Source organism: Poromitra crassiceps, assembly GCF_964638095.1.
Source record: "Poromitra crassiceps genome assembly, chromosome: 26".
NCBI lineage: Eukaryota > Metazoa > Chordata > Actinopteri > Beryciformes > Melamphaidae > Poromitra > Poromitra crassiceps.
This window is the reverse complement of record NC_139640.1, coordinates 384,073-406,132: the sequence shown is the minus strand read 5'-3', so window position 1 is coordinate 406,132 and position 22,060 is coordinate 384,073. Positions and strand designations below refer to the sequence as shown.

The following is a 22,060-nucleotide window of genomic DNA, read 5'->3' as shown; positions in this document are numbered from 1 at the left end:
AGAACTGTCACTGTTAGATCTCTCACACACCTAGCTCAGTGTTTCCCCTACCATTCTACAGGCCTGGCGGACCCGCCAGGCCTGTAGAATGAGAAAAAAATTAATGAGAAAAAAATTAAAATATATATATATTTTTCCTGCTCTCCCCCAAATTTCAATAAACCTTTTATGACATATTATTACAATACAACAATACTGGTGTTGACAGTAATAGAAGATGCCAAATCATTCAAAACAATAAGTATTTTGCTTTTAGGAGCAGCGTGCGGCGCTGTTCCAAAACGTGTCAACGTGTTGCCTGGGAAACGCACATCCCATAATACAACAGTTTGCATTGCATCCCATAATAGTACGATGATAGTTGGGATGCCATTGCGAACATAGATGCGAACAGGTTAGCTAAAAGTTTAGCGTCGCCAGCGACGGCCCCCACCGCTGCGGTCGGGGTACGTTTGGAAATCCCTCCAGGCCTGACATTTGACCATAACTAGAACTGTCACTTACTGTTAGATCTCTCACACACCTAGCTGCTAGGGCTGTGCGATTAATCGATTTTGAATCGTAATCGAATTAATTACGTAGTTAGGACGATGTTAAAAAAATGAAAATCGTAAAATCGTTTTTCTTTTTTCTTTTTCTTTTTTTTTTTTTCTTTTTTTAATTTAAATTTAATTTTCACTTTAACTAGGGTAAGTACGTTACGCGGGGCGGCTCTCTCTCATGTACGCATGCTGCTACTTGTCCATTCTCACCACTGTAAAGTCTCTCTAGAGGCTGTGATACTGGCTACTAAAAACAGCAGCACAATGGACTTATTTCAACACCTCCGACCAAAAAGCAGCTTGTTGCACTGCGGGCTGTAGCCTACAAGATAACGATTGCCACAACACACTCACGCGCGCACACGAACACAGACATTATCACCGGACGATGAAACGTTGCCTTTACAGTTCACATAATAACAAAACAACACGTGAGGCCACCGAGTACTGATAGATTGGCTGTATTCATGGCTGCCTCAGCTGACTCACCTGTCCCTGTGTGTCTGAATTTCCCCCTAACTGCTATCGCAGTTCCACGCATTCCTGTTGTGACTTTGTGTTATTCTAGTACAGATATAACTCCGAGCACGGGTGGTCGCTTAGACACTAATATAATTATCTCACGGAGGAACACGCAAATCCACCAGTGTCAAGTTAGCAAGCAACAGCCAGGAAGTTAAGCATAGCAGCGGCAAGCTAAAACAGGAAGTTGAGTTGTTCTACCTTCAGAGTAAAAGCGTAAATTGTCAATTATGGAAAAAAGGGGGGAAAAGAGCTCTGCAGGGCAACAAATGTTTAGAGAAGTATAATAGTATAATAAATCGAAATCGAAAATCGAGTTTTGAGAGAAAAAATCGTCAATTTTAGTTTTAGGCAAAATCGCACAGCCCTACTAGCTACTATTTGACCATAACTAGAACTGTCACTAATGGCCCATTTCCACCGCTGGTATCAGCGCGGCCCCGCCCAGCTCGTCTCGCTTTTTTGTCTCATTCCACCGATCAAAAACGTGGACAGCCCGGGTTGAGTCGGGGTTGAGTCGTGCTGCTTTTGGTCCCTGCTCTGTTGAGGTTCCAGGGCTGTGGACCCGGTACCATACGGTGACGTGAAAACTAGGGATGCAACGATTATTTTTTTTGATCCACGATTATAGTCTGAGAAAAAACCACGATTATCACGGTTTCACGATTATTGTTATGGACGTATAAAAATCACATGAGCATTCTCTAAATAGAGGTTTTATTGTATTTCCCCCACAATCTTAACAGTTGCTGCCTTCCGGAATACTAATGCACGATATGGATTTTTACAGCCGATAGTATAGGCCTACGCTAACCGATAAATATTCTCCTGGCCAATAACCGATACGTTAAACATACTATTGTTACTTTTTTCACATTTTTGTATTTAAAAAAATAAGTTCTTAACCTGTATTTTATGCACACCTGGGATTAAAAAAAGAAGAAAGGGCAGATGTAGTGAGCAAAGATGGATGATTTAATATTCCATGGCTCTGACCTAATCAAATCTAACTGACATCACTATTGTGAACATAAAACAAACAACATTTCTGATATAATATATATAATATATATATATATATAATACAAAAAATATTTTATTATTATTTTATAGAAGCGAAAGCCTATAGCTGCTTAGTCTGCAGAAAAAAACACAAAAGGCATAGTAACTTAGACTCTTATTGGCATGTTACTGGCAACTAAATGTGCCGTCTGAAATGAATTTTGCATTGGGGTCAGTTCTATTGAAGTGATGATGGGGCAGGCATGGAAAGCCTCACTATAAGCCATCATGTGTCGTTTCACTTTTTACTGGAAAATGCTCCCTCTGGATTAAAGAAAGGACACTCTGTGGTGTTGACTGGTGTTTGTTATGTAAATGTGCGCATTTGTTTTCCTTGTCTCAGTCAGATCATGACTGCCAAGCAACTAGCTACGTTAGCTTCACGTTATTAGGCCTACATGTAACGTTAGCGGGTTGCTTTTGGAGTTGACACAAACCCTTGATGTTTCTTTTCGTGTAAAGCATGAGGTTCTCTATGGTTTAGGCCAGCGCTGGGAGCATGAAGTGCTTTAAATGCGGGGATGTTTGGTCACAACGAGCTTGAGGAACTATGTACGCTAGGCTATGGCCAGCTAGCTAACATTAGCCACAACAGCTAACGTTAACGTCAATGACTGTATGTTAACGCTAAACAAATCCGCTGCCTCTTCCCCACGTTTGGTTTAACGTAACACCAGCTCAGACTTTCCCCTAATCTCAGAAACCTTGCGGGACATGTATTGCAACATTTATGTTGGGCTGACATCCATGGCTAGGCTACAGACTGGCTACTACTGGGAGACATGGCAGCTGCCTGTGTTTGGTGCCTCCGCTAAATAGTCCGTGCGGAAACGAAGCGAGAGAGACAGGTTCCTCTCCTTCCAGCGCCGTCTGCGCCGCATGGGAGTTTAAACTGACGGACTGTTGTGAAACAAAACACTCGGTGTAGCGGAGCCTCTGCGGTTATATAACCGTGACGTTTTAAATCGCGGTTAATAGTCAAACCGGTTAACCCCTGCATCCCTAGTGAAAACACTGCAGACGACTGATTGGTCAGGCAGAATCGTGTTTACTGTAGGCATCTACTGTCAATGCTGGATACCAGTTTAGTGGGGCTTACCTTCTCTTCTGTTATTTCCATCAGTCTTTTGTGTTGCTGCCTTCGGCTCTGGTGAAATAAAATCGATCTCCTTCCTCAGCTTTAACATGACGGTGGTTTTCAATTGTTTTGAGAGAGAAAAAGTCTGCTCCTCGGGGAAACCCTTGTAGTTATGTGTGTTAGGTCGGCTCCGCTAGGCCGGAGGCGGGGGCCTTTCCTGGTGAGTCGCCGCCGGGGTGGTGGCTTCCCTTCTCCCCGTAGCGTAACCCCCGTCCCCCGCGCAGCGAATGCATGCAAATAACAACAAATTGATATCCAATCTCCTGGCCGATTGTCACATTTGCCCGTGTAGGTCATTTAGAGGCACCGGTATTTCATAACCAGTTTAAAAGTTCCATGTATGGATTTAATTTTCACGACCAGGTGTGGGCGGAGGCGAGTACACTTGCTGTCGAAGCAAAGGCTATATCAAGTAGAGACGAGTAAGACCAGGTAGAGTAGAGCTGTACTGTGCTGTTATATGTGGTGGAGATGAGCCATTACTGTTAGATAGGGGTGTCGCGATTTCCATTCTGAATCGAAAATTGATCGAAATGAGCGTTCGATTTCGATCATCAAACTTACAGGCAGGATAGCGCTTCTTCCCAGGCCAGTATTATTTGCCCCTCTCCACCCCACTTGCACGCGCGCTAAGTAAAAACAAACACACCTTTTCAACGAGACACAGCGGAGGCAGAGCGACACAGCAGCTGAGCTGAGCTGAAAACACCGGTAGGCTGCATCTGGTGACATTCTGATTCTGTCCTCTTCATGCTCTTGTCTCGGCACATGTCTGAATTGTTTTTTTTTTAATCCGTCATCTAGGGCTGCACAATAAATCGTATTTTCATCGTCATCGCAATATGAACATGCGCAATAAACACATTGCAAAGACTGCCTGAAACACAACGAATAACAAAAGTGGTTTTATTGACATGCGTCATGCATTCCCACTCAGCATCTGATCATTTTGTCTTGTGTTGTAAATCCAGCGTACACCTTTCCCTTGCAACAGTGCGCTCCGCCCCTCTGCCAAAGCCCAAACACGCTGTGTGTAGTTTCAGCTAGAGTCAGTGTGTATTTCATTTCTTTATTAAGTGGGCACAGGCTATGTTTGAGGTCTATGTTAGCATTATTAAAGCAGAAAGACATAGGAACTGTATAGCTAATATGCATACTTTAATATTTGTTTATTTATCGCAAGTTGTATCGTCATCGCTATATTGAACAATGTTATCTCACATCGCAGATTTTCCTCATATCGTGCAGGCCTACCGTCATCCGGAAAAAAAACGTCAAGCACAGACACCTTGCACACTGAGTCCAATGCGTTTGATCAATAAGGTTGTCGTTCTATTTGCAATGCGAGACAAATCTTCGTCCTCTCCTCTCTATGCACATTACAACATGACTAGGTCGGTGACAGGCAGCAGGGCGGGGGGAATGGTGCCATATTGCACAGGACAGGGATCAAAATCAGAATCACTTTTATTGCCACAGTATGCAAGTTACATACGAGGAATTTGTCTTAGTGTCTGTATGCAGCGTAGCGGTCACATCAATATACAGAGATAAGAAGTAGGAAGATAACTAAACACAATCACAAAGTTGCAAGTGCAATCAAATCGAGTCAATATATACAATATGTACATGAGTGGTGAAGTGTTCTGTGGATGATAAATATGAATTTACGTTGAATTTACATGAAATTTACAGGCTAAGTTAAATAGGCATTACATGTGCAGGGAATTTACATGAATTTACAGTCCCAGTTAAACAGGCATTAAATTAGATATGAGTTACAGTTTTATGGGGGGGGGAAGGGGTTCAGTTGAGTTTAGGAGGAGGTAGTGAGTTTGTGTGTGTGTGGGGGGGGGGGGGGGTTGTTGGTGAGGTCCTTGGCGGAAGGGGTTTCCGGGCCTTGTTGGTGAGGCTGATGGCAGTTGGGAAGAAGCTGGTCTTCTGGCGGGTGGTTCTGGTCTTGGCAGACCTCAATCCGTGCTCACCTCAACAAAGCTGGCTGTGGTGCGCCGTGGCCGCGCAGCACCGTGCCCCGGAGGCAAGGCAGCAGAGAGGGGTGAGCGAGTGAAGCGAGCAGCGTATCTCCAGCTGCCTGTTCGGTCAGCCGCTGCTCTGTCTCTCTCTCCCTTCCTCCCAAACACGAGTCAAACAGCTCGAAAAAGGCTTTTGACTGATGTGAAAAACGCAGAAAATTTACCCTGTTCCGAAAACGTTAATGACGGCCGAAATTGACGGTCAATGAGGTCATTATTTTTGTTTACGTGCGACGTGTGTCAATTTCTGACTTGTTGTAAAGACCATGTAGCCTATCCACTGTTTACTTTGTTGTCAGATCAGTAAAGTTATATCTTTTGTGGATTGTCCTGAAATGCTTTGGCAATTTTGTTATTAGATACATGCCATTGAATTGAATTGATTGTTTATTTGGTGTTGACAGAATGGCCGTGTGAATTAATTTCATATAGAGTTATGAAGATGAAGATGGATGGATCTATTATTGCGTGCATTAAATACATCATTTGACCATATGGTCAAACTTAATGTGGTACAAATGACAGTTTAGCAGGGCATAAAACCAATGATATGTTGCTGTAAATCAAGACTTGGAGTCATAGCCGTCAGTGCTGGACAAAAAAAATAAAAATTGTAGAATCGAATCGTGACCTTAAAATCGAAGGTCGAATTGAATCGTGGATTTGGAGAATGGTGACAGCCCTACTGTTAGATCTCTCACACACCTAGCTACTATTTGACCATAACTACAACTGTCACTTATTGTTAGATCTCTCACTCTGCTGCTTTCCACAAGGTGGAACATTAGCCAGACAGACAGGTACGCTGTTCCAGTGTTTTAAAACTGCCTTTCCTTCCTTCCTGTGAAGTCATCTAATCTGACTGTAGCGCTAGAGCTCTTACCTATCCACTTACATAGAATATACTTGATAAGCAACTCATCCAGTGTGTGTGTAGGTGTGGGGGGGGGGGGGTGTGGTGGGGGTGTGGGCTGCACAATTAATCCATTATTAATTAATCACGATCAGGGTTTTGGCTTCTCACAATCATTCAAACAAAAACGAAAAAAATTGAGAAATTTGAGAAATCTAAAATTGAGAAAACGTGCATAAATGTGCCATTTATTATTTTAAGTTAAATAAAGGCACGATGTTTCCAGAATCCAAGAGAACTCATGTTAAATAATTGTGATCTCAATATTGATAAAAGAATAGCCGTGATTATCATTTTGTTCATAATCGTGCAGCCCTGCTGTGTGTGTGTGTGTGTGTGTGTGGGGGGGGGGGGGGGGGGGGGGGTTGTATGAGGAATTATTGGAATGGGGACACTGAGGTGAGTGAGATTTGGAAGGGTCAGAACTGGGATGGACTTTTCCCCCGGGGAGGAGAGGAAAGTGTTGTGGGAAGTATCAGCAGCTCATTACCACTTAGCAGCCGGTGGCGTGTGTCTGGGGGAGCCACTGCTGAGGTCACGAGCGTTTAAAAGCAGGAGGAGACAGTGCTTGATGTTGATGTTTAGTGTCTCCTAGGGCTGTGCGATTAATCGATTTTGAATCGTAATCGAATTAATTAGTTAGGACGATGTTAAAAAAATGAAAATCGTAAAAATTTTTTTTTTTTTTTTTTTTTTTTTTTTTAATTTAAATTTAATTTTCACTTTAACTAGGGTAAGTACGTTACGCGGGGCGGCTCTCTCTCATGTACGTATGCTGCTACTTCTAGCTGCTAAGTCTCTCTAGAGGCTGTGATACTGGCTACTAAAAACAGCAGCACAATGGACTTATTTCAACACCTCCGACCAAAAAGCAGCTTGTTGCACTGCAGGCTGTAGCCTACAAGATAATGATTGCCACAACACACTCACGCGCGCACACGAACACAGACATTATCACCGGACGATGAAACGTTGCCAGTTCACATAATAACAAAACAACACGTGAGGCCACCGAGTACTGATAGATTGGCTGTATTCATGGCTGCCTCAGCTGACTCACCTGTCCCTGTGTGTCTGAATTTCCCCCTAACTGCTATCGCAGTTCCACGCATTCCTGTTGTGACTTTGTGTTATTCTAGTACAGATATAACTCCGAGCACGGGTGGTCGCTTAGACACTAATATAATTATCTCACGGAGGAACACGCAAATCCACCAGTGTCAAGTTAGCAAGCAACAGCCAGGAAGTTAAGCATAGCAGCGGCAAGCTAAAACAGGAAGTTGAGTTGTTCTACCTTCAGAGTAAAAGCGTAAATTGTCAATTATGGAAAAAAGGGGGGAAAAGAGCTCTGCAGGGCAACAAATGTTTAGAGAAGTATAATAGTATAAGAAATCGAAATCGAAAATCGAGTTTTGAGAGAAAAAATCGTCAATTTTAGTTTTAGGCAAAATCGCACAGCCCTAGTGTCTCCCTCAGTGTGAGGACTTTGTGGAGAGTCTGAGCTGCAGCGGGCTTATGTCACCCGGGGGTTTTTCCTGCATATAGAGGAATTTCTGTCACGCCCCAAAAGAGGTTTTAGCCTTAAAACATCCCACTTAAATTGTGAGGGACATTACCGTACTTTATTCTTTGATTTTGGGTTGCAAGAAAAAAAACCCCGACAATGACTGATTTTGAGTTCAGGACAACCCTGCCTGCATATGAACTCAAAATCAAGCGTTTTTACCGTATCGTTTTTAAGAGAATTTCAAAGTTGAAAAACACATTGCTCCATAATTTCGGTCTTTACATGGACCGATCATCCTTACGGTCGGACATACTAGTCTCACCCCCCAAAGGCCCATTCTCAGCCAGGACAAACCCACTCATAGAGACACTGCTTAACGCGTCATCATTCAGAAGCCACGCCCAAGACGGGGGAAAACGGGAACCCCCCCCTCCAATCCTGGCGGTCTCCTATGTCACGTGCACGGTTGCGTGTTGCACAAAAAGATCGTATATACGGAAGATGAACACTCCGACTTACTTCCTTGACAGCTAGATCCACATTTTTCTTCTCGCCAATTCTCAATGGCTTCCTTGTTTTGCTCAGGAGTACAAAAAAACTTTAACCGGCGATTTTTTACATTTGTTGTCTGCGCAGCCCCACCACACAACAGCTTTTAGCTATGTTTAATTCAAGGAAAATGACGCTGGGTGTGTGGAAATGAACGGAGCTTTTCCCCCGTGATGGGCGTGGCCTATTTCATGCAGTGTCTCTATGTGAAGCTGAGAGAGTGGAAGAGAGGGAAAGGTGCGTCTGCCAGGGAGTGCTCAATATTGGCTTATGTGAAGGGTTTTATTCTGTAGAATTAATTGTTCAGATTGGAAATTGGAAATTCAAATGACAGATGTCTCATTTCCGAATAAAAGCCCCGGTGAGTTTTTCTGACAATGTAAAATATCAGCTGGTGTTCATGGTGGTTTTCAGGATCTCTGTAACCAAGTGTAATTGCTCCCCTCACCCACCAGGAGACAGCGGCAAAGTGACGACGGTGGTAGCCACGCCCGGCCAGGGCCCCGATCGCCCGCAGGAGGTGTCCTACACAGACATCAAGGTGATAGGCAATGGCTCCTTTGGAGTGGTCTACCAGGCGCGCCTCATCGACAGCCAGGAGATGGTGGCGATCAAGAAGGTTCTGCAGGACAAGAGGTTTAAGGTACGCTTTGGGAAGCTTTCACACCTAACCTCGTTTTGGGTCTGGACTTTCAGCCTTTTTATTTTGTTCCAAACCTAAATTTACAGGTGTGAAACCTCCCCCGGACGAAAAGAGGTGGTCTCAAACTGGACCGTGGTTCGGTTGGGTTTGCCGTGTGAAACCTTTTTTTTGAGGGGGATGGTTCAGACTTTCAGACTTAATTACAGGAAGTTTCGCCGGGCCATCAGCTCTTGAAAAATGAGCCGTGGAAGCACGTGAAGAGAGGAGGACACCACGTTTTCTAATTGAAATATAGCCAAAGAAAAAAAAAATGTTTAGACACTTTCCAGGTATTTTTGGAGAAGATCAGAGAGAAAGGATGGTAGAGCAATGCAACCTGAAGATACGTGGATTGTTTGCTCTTTTCTATTGAGGGGAGTGATCTAAGTCAGTGGTTCTCAGATGGTGGTCCGGGGACCCCCAGGGGTCCGTGGCACTTTGCCAGGGGGTCCGTCAAAAGTTTTGAGGGGGGGGGGGGGGGGTTTGTGTGCAAAAGCTTCATAGTTCAACGAAAATATTTTACGCTTTAAATCTAAAATGGTTCATGGATTACATTCTAATCTAACAAACCTATCAATTTAAATGTCAAGCACGTTACCGTGGAAACAATAAAGCGTAGCCCAAAATCACAAATCAGAATGAGGGGGTCCCCGGTATATTTTATATTATCTCGTAAGCCGGGGTCCTCGGCTGAAAAACATTTGAGAACCTCTGATCTAAGTTACTGCACAAAAGCACGTGAGATATCGCCTCCTGGCCTCTGCATAGACTGTCAACAAAAAGCACAGACCCAAACTAGAGCCGGTAATGTAGGAGGAAATCCTCGTGCAAACAAGATGCACAGAGAGAGGCACGCTTCTCCATAACGTAGGTCCAATAAAGCTCATTCAAAACTGCACAGAGTCTGTGGGAGAATCCTCCTCCGGAGACCCAGGCCGAGAGCAACACCTCCCTGGCTGGGCTGCGAGCTCTGCACTGAGCGCTCTGACTGGAAATAATGACAACCTATCCAGTAAAGATGGATATTATTTGATGTAAATAGGTGCTGCTTAGTGTGTTGAATGTATGCCGGATTGATCAGTCTCTCCTAACGCTTCGTAAAGGCTCTTTCTTGTTCTAAAATTAAACTGACAGATTTTTGAATGGAGTTTGACGTAGCGTTCTCTCCATGCCCGTGAAAGTGGAACGTGTTAGCCAGGACAACAGCTCACGGTACACTCTCTGCTGGCATTCTTTGTTCAGCTTTGGATGGCAGTATATTGTAGTAATAAAGTGACTGGTAGTTTTGCAATTTCCCCAAGTGGCGTAAGTCGAGCTCCGAAGAAACGCTATTTTTCAAATGACAAGTCGTGAGAAATACAGCTTTTTTTCTCTCTCCCGAAAACAATCTCATTCACAACATGCCGACATCAGATGCACGCCCATCTACAAACCAATCAATGTCAAGTATAGACCTTATTCGCTAACCCCGGACAGCGCCATATTGTTGACATACCGTCCTGCGCGCACACAGCGCTGCAGCTGACAACTAGTAACAGCCTTATTGTCGTTTCTGTTCCATTACAAAATAGCGATGGTAATGACACCAATAAAAACCCCACAGTTGTTATTTGTATGTTGCCGTTAATGCCTGTAATAAATAAACAAAAGAACGAGGTGAACAGACTTTGCTGTGAGGAGCTGTCAGAAAGTTTCACCTGTCTCTCCTAACTATCCACACATCTCCTGTGCTGCTGACGTATCCTCCGTCTCGCTCCCTTCACGTCTGTGGACGGTAGAGACAGAAACAAACCACGGGGCCTAAAAAAAAATAAAGTTTCGGTTCCGGTTTCTGACCGACCCTGTCAATTTACGTGCGACCCAATTTATTTTATGAGCATGTTGATTTGACGGTGGCGCTATGGCTGGCTCACACTACAGGATTTTAGTGTGAGCTGTTTGCAGATCCAATCTTAAACCTCCCGATCTGCTCACAGCCTCATCGGGGCCGTCCCGATCATATCAAACATGTTTGATATTTAGGACTGAAAATCTGCGCGAATACATCATTCTGCTGCTGCGCGAGACTCCCGTCATTATCGTTAATTGACGCGGCTCATTTGATACGCTGCACTGCAGGTATCAGATAGGCTACCAAATACCAACAGCACAGAACCATGAGGATTTGGGGGAAAATGTCACTAATTTATATCACAATGAATGACCAATGAATAAAAAGTTGTTATATCGTAGTTTTGAGTTCCTGCCAGTCAGAGGCTGTAATCTCCTACCTGTCTTATCAGGCAGTGTGGGGGGGAAAAGGCATTGCTGCTGCGGGAAGCAATCCAGTCTATCCAAACTTTTGCCGATCTCATGACATGCAGCAGGGGAATATATTTTGGTAGCCATGTGTTTGTGTTCTCACTTGTACAGACAATAGAGTCGCGTTGTTTACACGCATGCTAACTACCGTGAGATTCATTTGTTTGGCGAGACGGGCATGAAAATGAGGAAAAGAGAGAGGTGAGGTGGGGGCGGAGCGCTTTGGTCACTGCTGGAACCCCAAAAACGAGTATGGCCGGGCGTCAAGGTGATTATCCTGCCGATAATCTTAATAATATCCTGTAGTGCATGGTGCGCCACATTTACAAATCTTGTAGTGTGTGCATGTTTGAGATTCTAGGGGAGATAAACGATAATGACGGGAGGCTTGCACAGCAGCAGGATGATGTAGGCTATTCACGCAGATTTTCAGTCCTAAATATCAAACATGTTTGATATGAAAGCATTCATATTGACTTAAATATTTTGTTCATATAAAAACGTGTGTAGAGCACAGTGGTAGAGTACATGTAAACTATGTTATGAAAAAAAGTATCCATCGCTGCTGTAATTTTAAGGAAAATAAAAATATATATATATTTCCTATCTATCCCTTGCTGCCACTGGGAAAAAAAAAAAAAAAAAAAAAAATCCCTACCGACCCATCACCGAAATGACAACCAACAGGAACCAAACTTATTTTTTTTTTAGGCCCGGGGACTTTATTGCTGTCATTACTACAGCCGTGTGTAACGCAGGTCACCATCCGAACACAATTGGAACGATACAGGTTAGGGATGGGCATTTCTAGCAAAAACACTATTCGAAATTCGCTGGCCAAATTCGAATTTAATTCGAATTTCGAAAATAAATAAAAAAATGTAAAAAAAAAAAAAAAAAATTTACATTTTTAATTTTTTTTACATTGACATTTTCGAAAATAAAAAACAGTTTTGACAATCATGAGTGGTTGTGGTTCATTAAATATTTAGTAGGCTCAGGTCTGAGTGCCAAAGGGGTGCCAAAGTCACCCCCTCTCCCTCTTCATGGGATTTCATCCGCCATTCATTTTTCCATAAACCTTGCTTAAAATGCTTATAGCGATTTGACTATACCGGTACTTAGAATCAGGGGAGACAATGCAACATTTCACTCAAAAAAAAAAAAAAAAAAAAAAAAAAAAAAAAATCGAATTTCGAATTTCAATAATAAAAGTCGACCTTGATAATAACAACGATTATTCGAAAATTCGAAATTCGATGCCCATCCCTAATACAGGTAACGCTAACAGCGGCTAGCTTCCTATAAACGCTGCTCCACATCGGCGGTCACTTGAGAGCTGCTGCGTTATGTCGACAATATGGCGGCGGTGGGCGTGCCAGTACGTGAGTGACGTCAATGGAATAAGGTCTATAGGGAGATGCAGCTCACGTGGGTATGTCATGTAAAGTTGTTTGGGTGCACTGGCATAATTGCAATGTGCAAGCAAACCTAATTGGACCAAATGTATACAATGTAACAAATCACAGCAGGAAACGCCAGCACACAAAAAAGTATTTTTGAAGGTTTTATACCTGTAGTCTGGGTAGGGAAGCACACCTGCCCTACCCAGACTACAGGTATTAAAACATCAAAAAACCTTGATATTGTTTGTGCCCTGCACCAAAGTTATATATTTTTTTTTTGGAGTGTGCTCACTGTTCACTTTTTCCCTTACAATGTAACAAAAACAGGAATCTTGGTTCTGACTTTCAGGTATGAAAACAAACCTTGGACATGCTTTACTTTGTTAGATTATTAGAGCGATACAAAATGTTGCCGATGTGTGTATTATAAAGAAATAGTACAGGTGGTTTTGGATTGAAGCAAATGGATTTTCTTTTCTTCTTCCAAACCCACGACTCTTTCACACTCTAGATTGGAATTTGATGTTCGTTTTACAGAACCACCATTTGACAGAATGAAAAGGCCATGTGCCAGTTTGCTGTTAGAGACTTGTTCTTCCATGAAGACCTCCATCATCACCATCTGACCTTGTGTCCTATTCTTCCTCCTCTCTGCCTCCACTCTCATTGTAGAACCGAGAACTACAGATCATGAGGAAATTGGACCACTGCAACATTGTGAGGCTACGTTACTTCTTCTACTCCAGTGGAGAGAAGGTTTGTATGCAATGATTTATAGATAGAAAAAGGATGACCAATTGTTAATTGGTTAATTGGCTGTTAGCACCTGCATCAAGTACGATTCACAGTTTGACACAGGTAGAACTAGATCTATAGTCTAGTATTCATTGTAGGGATGCCACGGTGTGGACTTTTTCCCACCGGGTAATAAACACGTGACGCCACCGGTGTTACCGGTGACACCGCGAGAAAAAAACAAAAAACACTCCAGAGCTGCTCAGCAGTCCTCACAGTCCGTATTTTTTATTTAACTGCCCTCAGTCCGACACACCCGTCATTATAGTCACCAATACAAGCGTGGTAGGGATGTCAGGTTAACCACAGAGAATAGTTTGGAGCGGTTACGTTTGTCGGTCTATAAATGAGACTACTTTGCACACAGTCCTTTCTACCCCATGTTTCTCCCCCAGTCAGTCAGCCCCTCCCATCCCTGCTGCTGCGCACTGTTGTGAGCCTCACATAACGTTAAACACTGAGGACAGATCTCCTCCTGGAGAAAAGAAACGTCATTAGCCACAAATCTGGGGTTTTCTTCTGGCCATGGGATTAACATGACCTGCAAGCAGCAGTAAACCAGGCAATGATGAGTAGCATCAACATGTGCTTTTATCACAGCTAAGTCATCAATGCTAACTATTACCATCAATGTTAGCGGAGGTTTAGCTAACCTATTGGCATCAATGCTAGCGGAGATTTAGCTCTGTTAAAACCACATGTCCAGAGATGGCAGTAGCAAGAGAATACACACAGGCTTAGATGAGGGTCTTACCTACATGTGTATGAGGGGGGATTGTGTTCACAACATGTACAACTAACCTTACCTGCTGGTCTGTCTTAACCATAGATATGATGCACTCAGACAACCAGGGTAGAGGGAGCGCTTGTAATATACACCAGCGCAGCTGAGCGCATGCCGAAACTGTCACGAGCGGGCGGAGTGGAAGCTGTTACCTGTGGGCATGTTATGTCATCGGTGTATGCCTCAACACCGTTTTAACACCGGTAACACCTAAGGGCCTGTGTCCACCTTAAACGCTGGGAGTGCGCTGGGGAGCGCTGATCTCAGCGCACAATATACAAGGAAGCAGTGCGGTAGTAGCTTGATAGCTGACAGCTAACATTAGCAAACAACACACATACAGTGATTCAGCTCAACACTCACCAGAAATATCAAGTGTCTAGCCAATCTGCTCCCACAATTGAGCCTTTCTGTCTCTGTTGCGATAGTTTCTCCATGATTAAGTTGCCAGAAAAGCAGCACCCGACACCAGCGTCTTTCTGAAAAGTTAAAATATTTTCAGCTGGAAGCGTTGGGAGTCGGGCCTACAAAAACGGTGGAGCGCTCTGAAAATAGACGCTGGGCGCAGCGCACTTTCTCTAGACGTCCGTGTGCTCCCGCATACGCTCTCCCCCCCATTGGAAACAACTGAAAAAAGATGCTGGACCTGAGGAAAAGATGCTAGGTGGACACAGGCCCTAAGACCGCGGCAAGCCTAATTCATTGACATTCATACTCTGTACTTTCTTGTTTGTTTTTTACAGTTTTGTTTATATTCATAGAATTCACTAGCAACTAGAGTTCACTTTCTCTCAGGTCCCCCTTGATCGTCTTGATTTGGGTTGGGTTAGATTCCACTTTGTGACCACTCTGTTCTCTCTCCCCTCTCCCCCTCTCCCCTCCTCTCCCCCTCTCCTCTCCCCTCCTCTCTTCTTCTCCTCTCCTCTCCTCTTCTCCCCTCCTCTCCCCCTCTCCTCTCTCCCCTCCTCCCCTCTTCTCCCCTCCTCTCCCCCTCTCCCCTCCTCTCTTCTTCTCCCCTCCTCTCCCCCTCTCCTCTCTCCCCTCCTCTCTCCCCTCCTCCCCTCCTCCCCCCTCTCCCCTCCTCTCTTCTTCTCCTCTCCTCTCTCCCCTCCTCCCCCCCTCTCCTCTCCTCTCCTCTCTCTGATGTTCCCCCGTGTCCAGAAAGATGAGGTCTACCTGAACCTGGTGTTGGACTTTGTCCCTGAGACGGTGTACAGGGTGGCTCGGCACTTCAACAAGGCCAAGACCACCATCCCCATCATCTATGTGAAGGTAGGTGGACTCACACACACACGACTGGGTTTAGTGTTTTCCCCCACAGAGCTTCAGGCCCATCATGGAATTCCACGCAAACGACGCCTCCCATTGAGTCTGCCCATAGAGACACTGCAAAACGCGTCATCATTCAGAAGCCACGCCCAAGACGGGGGAAAATACAAGGAAGCACTGCCTGAGGACAGCAGCTAGCAAAACAAACCACGGCTAACCGGGGCGAACGGAGGAACTCTCGTCAGATATGAATAGTTTTGCGGGGTTTTACAGGGATTCGGACAGTTTTCTTTTTAGATAATGACAAAAGATTATTTCAGTACACTTCCTCCAACAGAGAGGGAAAGGTACATCGAGAAAATGAACTCAGTTGGCCTGGAGCAGTGTCCCTTTTCATTGCCCAAACAACGCTGGATAAACGATCCCACACAGTGGCCTGAAGTGAAATACTATGACATGAGCTTTTAGGCATGTTTAAATTAATGAAAATAACGCTGGTGTAAAATCAGACAGATGGCATCAGACGCGCTGGCGTTCTCCTACAGTATGTCACATAGTTGCACACAAAGATCGTATATACGGAAGATGAACACTCCAACTTACTTCCTTGACAGCTAAATCCACATTTTCTTCTCGCCAATTCTCAATGGCTTCCTTGTTTTGCTCGTGAGTACAAAAAAACTTTAATTGGCGATTTTTTACATTAAGTTGTGCGTGCAGCCCCACCACACAACAGCTTTTAGCTATGTTTCATTCAAGGAAAATGACGCTGGTGAATGGGAGTGAACGGACCGATTTCCCCCGTGATGGGCGTGGCCTATTTCATGCAGTGTCTCTATGGAAGTATTTGGTATGCTCCAGCCTAGGAGAACTGGACATAACTGAAGAGAGTGAGACTCCCCACTTTCCCCCACTCCCAAGGAAGACAAGAAAGACCGTTTAACCGTTAAAAAAGTAGCAGGTTTATTCTCCGTTCGGCTTTCTCTTCAGGGTGGGCATTGCCAAAACAACAGGAAAACCAAATCTAGCTGACCTATGGAAAATAAAAACAATCAGAAGAACATAAGCAGTTGGGTTAACTCCCCTAACAACAAAAAGACACAGGAGAAAACAGGATTCCAAACAGAAAAGCTGCCCACCTCTGCAGGCCGCGAGCTGCTACCAGAATAGATATTTACAGAGAACTCACAGTTCTTAAATACTGCAACTGCATCAAATACTGGAGCTTGGTTACAAAGTCAGCAGTCACACATGGTCTGGTCGGGAGCAGGGAGAAGAGAGAGAAGCCATGACATCATCAGCTCTCCTCTGGCCTTTTATTCCACAGGCCAATCAGCTCATAGGACACGCCCACACCTACGATTTGTGACTTGAAACTACGCAAAAAGCGGAGGCGAGATTGTTCTTATACTCCATTTTTCCTAGGATGGGTGCGTCATCTAAGCATTATTTTGAATCGCACATAGGCTCCGCAATAACCACACCCTGTGCCCGCCTACGCAGCAGTCAAGCGCTGGGATTTGCCAGGCGCCCATGCTCACGTGAGCCAATGGGACGATGATTTATTGACAAGCTCCAGGTGCGCTAGAAGCACACTGACAAGGCCTCAGTCTGCATGCAGCTCGGCATGCTGCTGCCAACATGATTTCGGTAAAAGGGTAAATTAACAATGTTTTAACTAATTTTTCTCCATCAAAACTTCTTAGCAAAACTAACAGTTAGATTGTTCTTATGGCGCAACTTTTTTCATCTCGTCTTAATCTGATATTTGAGGCAATAATGATCTTTCTCCTCAGATTTCAAAATATCGAGATACAGTATATATCGTGTATCGCAATATGACCGAAAAATATCGAGATATTCTAAAGAGGCCATATCGCCCAGCCCTAGCTCAGGCTAAAACAAACAAGAATCACAAAGGATAATTAAACATTAGCATTAACTACTATATAAATGCAATACTAATAATAATAAGTGTATGAAAGAGCATCTATATTGAAAAGTGAGCGTATGAAGGGAATATATGTACGATATATATGGTTATATACAGTTATAGGTGGTTATTGATATAGGCAGTATTAATACGGTTATTTACATGTTGAAATAAGCTACATGTATAAACAATTCGGTCAGGTATTGCAGTTATTTACGTGTATAAATAAGCATCATGTATAGTCTATACTCGTATTGTCGTGTCTCCAATCAATCACCTTGACCCCGCAGCTGAGTTTTGAATGTTCTGTGCAGTCCATATAGCGTCACACAATGCACGGTATGCGCATACTTAAAACGATGCCGGTTATGTAAACAAAGCGGAAAACGTGCGTCAGAACCATTACTCCTCTTCCCTCTGCCTGCATCACAGTCAGACCAGCTGCCAGACACACCCCCTGCCCTGCCAGACACACCCACACATGCAACAGAAAAACATACACGGCTCCTACGTTGTTACCCGCCCCCCCCCCCCCCCCCCCCCCCACCCGCATTTAATTATTTTTTACCCGCGGCCCAACCCAGTAATTCACAGAAGTGTATTTTTTTACCCGCACCCCGCGTTTTTTTGCGGTTACCCGGCGGGGCCCCGCGGAACCCCGACGCGTTGCAGGACTCTGGGTTCCGGGGCGGGGCACTGCGTGAGTGAGCGCGCAGCCAGGGCAACGTCGCATGCAACGTCACATGGACAGGCGCCGGGTAAAAACAATGGAAAACATACTTTTTAAGACAAGACTGTCAAACGATTTTCGACTTTCAGTAATAAAAGTCGATCTTGATAATAAAAGCGATTATTCGAAAATTTGAAATTCGTTGCCCGTCCCTAAAATATAGCCTAGGTCTTTTTGGAACTGGTCCCTGATGACTTCCGTTGTTTTTGGGGAAGGGCACCATGGAGTTGTGCCGGCGACCTCCCCGTGTGTTGTACTGTATGTACAAACTCCACCTGTGTTTTCAACAGGCATGAGGGGGAGTAGAAGATGAGACATTTCATGATTGAGTGAACTATTCCTTTAAACCAGGGATACTCAACTTGCTTTGCCCGGGGGCCACTTTCGTGAAATGATAGAAGGCCAGAGGCCAGTTAATAAACAAACAATATACATTTTTCTGTAGCGGATTGTAGGTTTTTGGGGTGTCAGCCGGAGTTTAGTCTGACAGTGTTGTGCACATCGGATAGTTAGTTAGGTTAAGTTAGTTAGGTTAATACATAAGTGCCTGGGTAGCAAGCAGATGGCGGTATTTGACAATTTAGCAGCTAAATCATAGATTATTGAAAGTTCTACAACGGCATGAGTGAATACTGGATTCTGATTGGCTAGCAACAGTGGTAAATACGCCAACAATCTACAGTTCGGCTCCAACCGCAGTATCACTCCGCTCCCTGATGCTGACTCCGTTCCCTGTGCTGACTCCGCCCACTGTTAGCCTGCAGTCTGCAAATCTTCAACAAGGAAATGGTCGATCTCTAACACAAGGAAATGTCCGATTTCGTAGTAACGTTTGATTTACTGGGTGGATTGAGTTTTGAGCAGTGGTTAGATGAAGATGAAGGTGAAGTGAACAAAGAACGACATGGTGAAATTGGGGAGAGAGAACTGGCTGAGCTTGAGTTGTCACGAGTTCGGACTAGCGGGAGGTCGGACTAGCGGGAGGTCGGACTAGCGCCCGGACCCCGAACCTGGGACTGTCAAACAAACAAACGCCCTCTGCCGTCACCAGATATCAACACACCACCACCAAAACGGGCTGCTTTAGATAACTGTTTAAATAACTGTACTTTTACAGGCAATGTATCAATAACTGTGAATCCCGTTAAGGAATAGGTTAGTTGTTTTTTGGCTCAAAGGCAACTAAATGTTTAGTGCAATCATTGATCTTGTGTATGGAACTATATTCTGTGGCGGAAGGATAAATGTATTCTGAAACCAGTAATGATTATAAATAAATGAATTGGATGTTACAATTGTGTATTTTTTATATTATTTGGTAGCTGTTGTAGAAAACAAATTTACCACTCGAGGGAGGGGGTTGTGGGCACATTTACCACTGGTACAGGGTTTACACAACCCTGTACCAGTGGTAAATGTGGCCACAACCCCCTCTCTCTCGTGTTAAATTTGTTAAATATTCCATATTCCAGACTGAAATGCTATAACAGAAGTGGAGTATTGGCCAGAATGACATGAACATTTGGACACTTATTCAGTGGGTATCTTGCATGTTGCGTTCAGGTGCACTGTAAAAAAAAAAAAAAAAAAAATGTTGCAATTCCCCTGTGTGGCCCGCGTGCCACAAGTTGAGTATCACTGCTTTAAACCTAGATCAATGCAAATGGAAATATTTATTATGTTCCTGTGCTTTTTACAGACCACTCACTGCTTAGAGATGGTGAAACCCCCCTAAAGTGTGTGTGTTTAGTTTACTATGTCTGTAGCAGCAAGAGAGAACATTACAGCTTGTCTCATGGCCCATTTCTCCACCTCAGCCTGCTGCTCCCCTGTGGGGCAGAGATGCATACTGATCTCTCTCACACACACACACACACACACACCGGCTGTGCCCTCAGCCAGCACCTCTCCCCCCACCCTCCTCCCCTCTGTCATCCCATGCTTCGTCCTCTCCTCTCTCTCATGCTTCCGTCCTCCGGCGACACGTCCATTGCAGCATGTCTCTGGGGTCTTCTTTCCTTCCCTCCTGTCCTCTGGGTCCTAAGCTCCTCCTGTCACGTTTGTCACTCTCACTCTTTCTTCCAGTCTCTCTCCGTCTCTCTCCCTGCCCCCTCTCTCCCACCTGCTGTCTGCGTTGGCTTGTGTGGGTGATAATGATGATGATCACGGTGACTACGATGACAATTTGTCATTGAAAGATGCTTCCCGTCTGCATTATACAAATTAGTGTTAATTTTCTCTTTTATTGTTGTTGATTGGCTGCCGTGTGAGAGTGAGTCAAGGATCACACTGGCTTGGAACAAACCGCTGGTTTATTGTGTGGCAACAAACCACATTGACAGCTGATTGACAGGCTGACAGGTGACATGAAGTGAAGTCTGTACTACCGTTATAGAGCTCGCGTTAGGAGCACGCTGATAGGCTTAGCTTGTAAACAACTACGGTGGCTCGTAGTGGACAAATGTGACATTGCGTAACGTTATAGCCCCCAGATGTCCGTCAATTATTGTGCCTGTTGATGAGCGATTTAAACAGAGCGACAGAGCGATTCCAAAGGGTTGAATCGAGCGACAGAGCGAAAAATAAATATCTCGGTGTGAAACGCAGCTTAATGCACTGTAGAACAGTCAGAGCCCGGCCTGAACCGTAAGGTCTCCACAGTGCACACTGATAGTGCTTTCAGACAGACACGGTTCTGGTTCTGGCTCCGGCTCCGTTCTGGAGTCTCAGAACCTTGGTGCTTTCTGGCGAACCAGCCCGTGTTCATACCAGTTTAAGCGGAACCAAAGTGGGAGGACATTATTCGGTAGTCCTTCTTCAGTTTATTCTTTATTTTTTTAAGTTTATTAATTATTTGGTCTGGCGTTCGAGTGAACCCAGCCTTGGCCCTCTCTTCTGCAAGTTCGGCATACGACTTGCTCTTTCTTGTACTGCTTTCTAGCTTTTCTTGAGATTCGGTAGATGCCCAAATCACCACTAAACATTTGGTTTCCTCAGGAGACCACTGCAAATTATTTTTCTCTGTGTTGTCACTGCCTTCTTCTCCTTCCTGCTCGTTTTCACAGCCTAGAATAAGACACGCCCACTGATGATGTCACGGTTCCCAAGGAAAACCAACTATTTTTTGGTTCCGCTGAGAACCCACTTTTCAGGTTCCAAACCAATTATTTTTTCGGTCTGAACGCGCCGGCCAGTTCCGATTAGGGTTCTGGAACCGGAACCGGCACGGAGCCCTGTCGGTGTGAAAGCCCTATGAGAGACCCAGGGTGCTGGTAGTCCCATCAGCTAGCTTACACTAATAGCAACAGGTTAGGATATATTCACCAAATGATACTCACGTCTCACGATGGTCTGTAGGCTTTGGAAGATAAATGATCTTGCCATTTGCTAATCCTGGGTAACAGAATCCAGACAAAGTAAACCGCTCTCCTCCAGGGTCCAGTCAAGCCTGCAATGAAACATATGCTTCTGCGTGCTACATGCTACATGCTATCATCTTCAAATGTATACAATATGTTGAGCTTTACAGCGAACACATTTCCAGTGAGTCATGAATCCGCTGCCTAGACACGAGAGTAGGGAACTCCTCCCCAACTGCTCATTTGTTAACAGTGACTTTTCTGTCCCCCCCTCAGGTGTACATGTACCAGCTGTTCCGCAGTCTGGCTTATATCCATTCCCAGGGTGTGTGTCACAGAGACATCAAGCCCCAGAACCTGCTGGTGGACCCAGAGACAGCCATCCTCAAACTCTGTGACTTTGGCAGGTCAGTACCAGACACACTGCCTCTAAATCTGTCTGTCTGTCTCTAATGGGGTCTTCCTATCCAGGGGCCGGTTGCACTAACAGGGCTTAAGCCTTCTTCTCACTAAGTCTGGCGCGTAAATATTACGC

At 44.5% G+C, this 22,060-nt stretch overlaps 1 protein-coding gene across 2 annotated transcripts in view; it reads left to right on the top strand.

Annotated features, from left to right (window-relative positions):
* Nucleotides 1–22,060, top strand: part of gsk3ab (glycogen synthase kinase 3 alpha b) — a 39,213-nt gene that overhangs the window by 7,073 nt on the left and 10,080 nt on the right. For both annotated transcript variants that reach the window (XM_083661200.1, XM_083661199.1), the window contains 4 exons: nt 8,722–8,909; nt 13,328–13,411; nt 15,396–15,506; nt 21,802–21,932. In XM_083661200.1, coding sequence (XP_083517326.1) covers nt 8,722–8,909; nt 13,328–13,411; nt 15,396–15,506; nt 21,802–21,932 — 514 coding nt within the window. The remainder of the gene's footprint in view (nt 1–8,721; nt 8,910–13,327; nt 13,412–15,395; nt 15,507–21,801; nt 21,933–22,060) is intronic.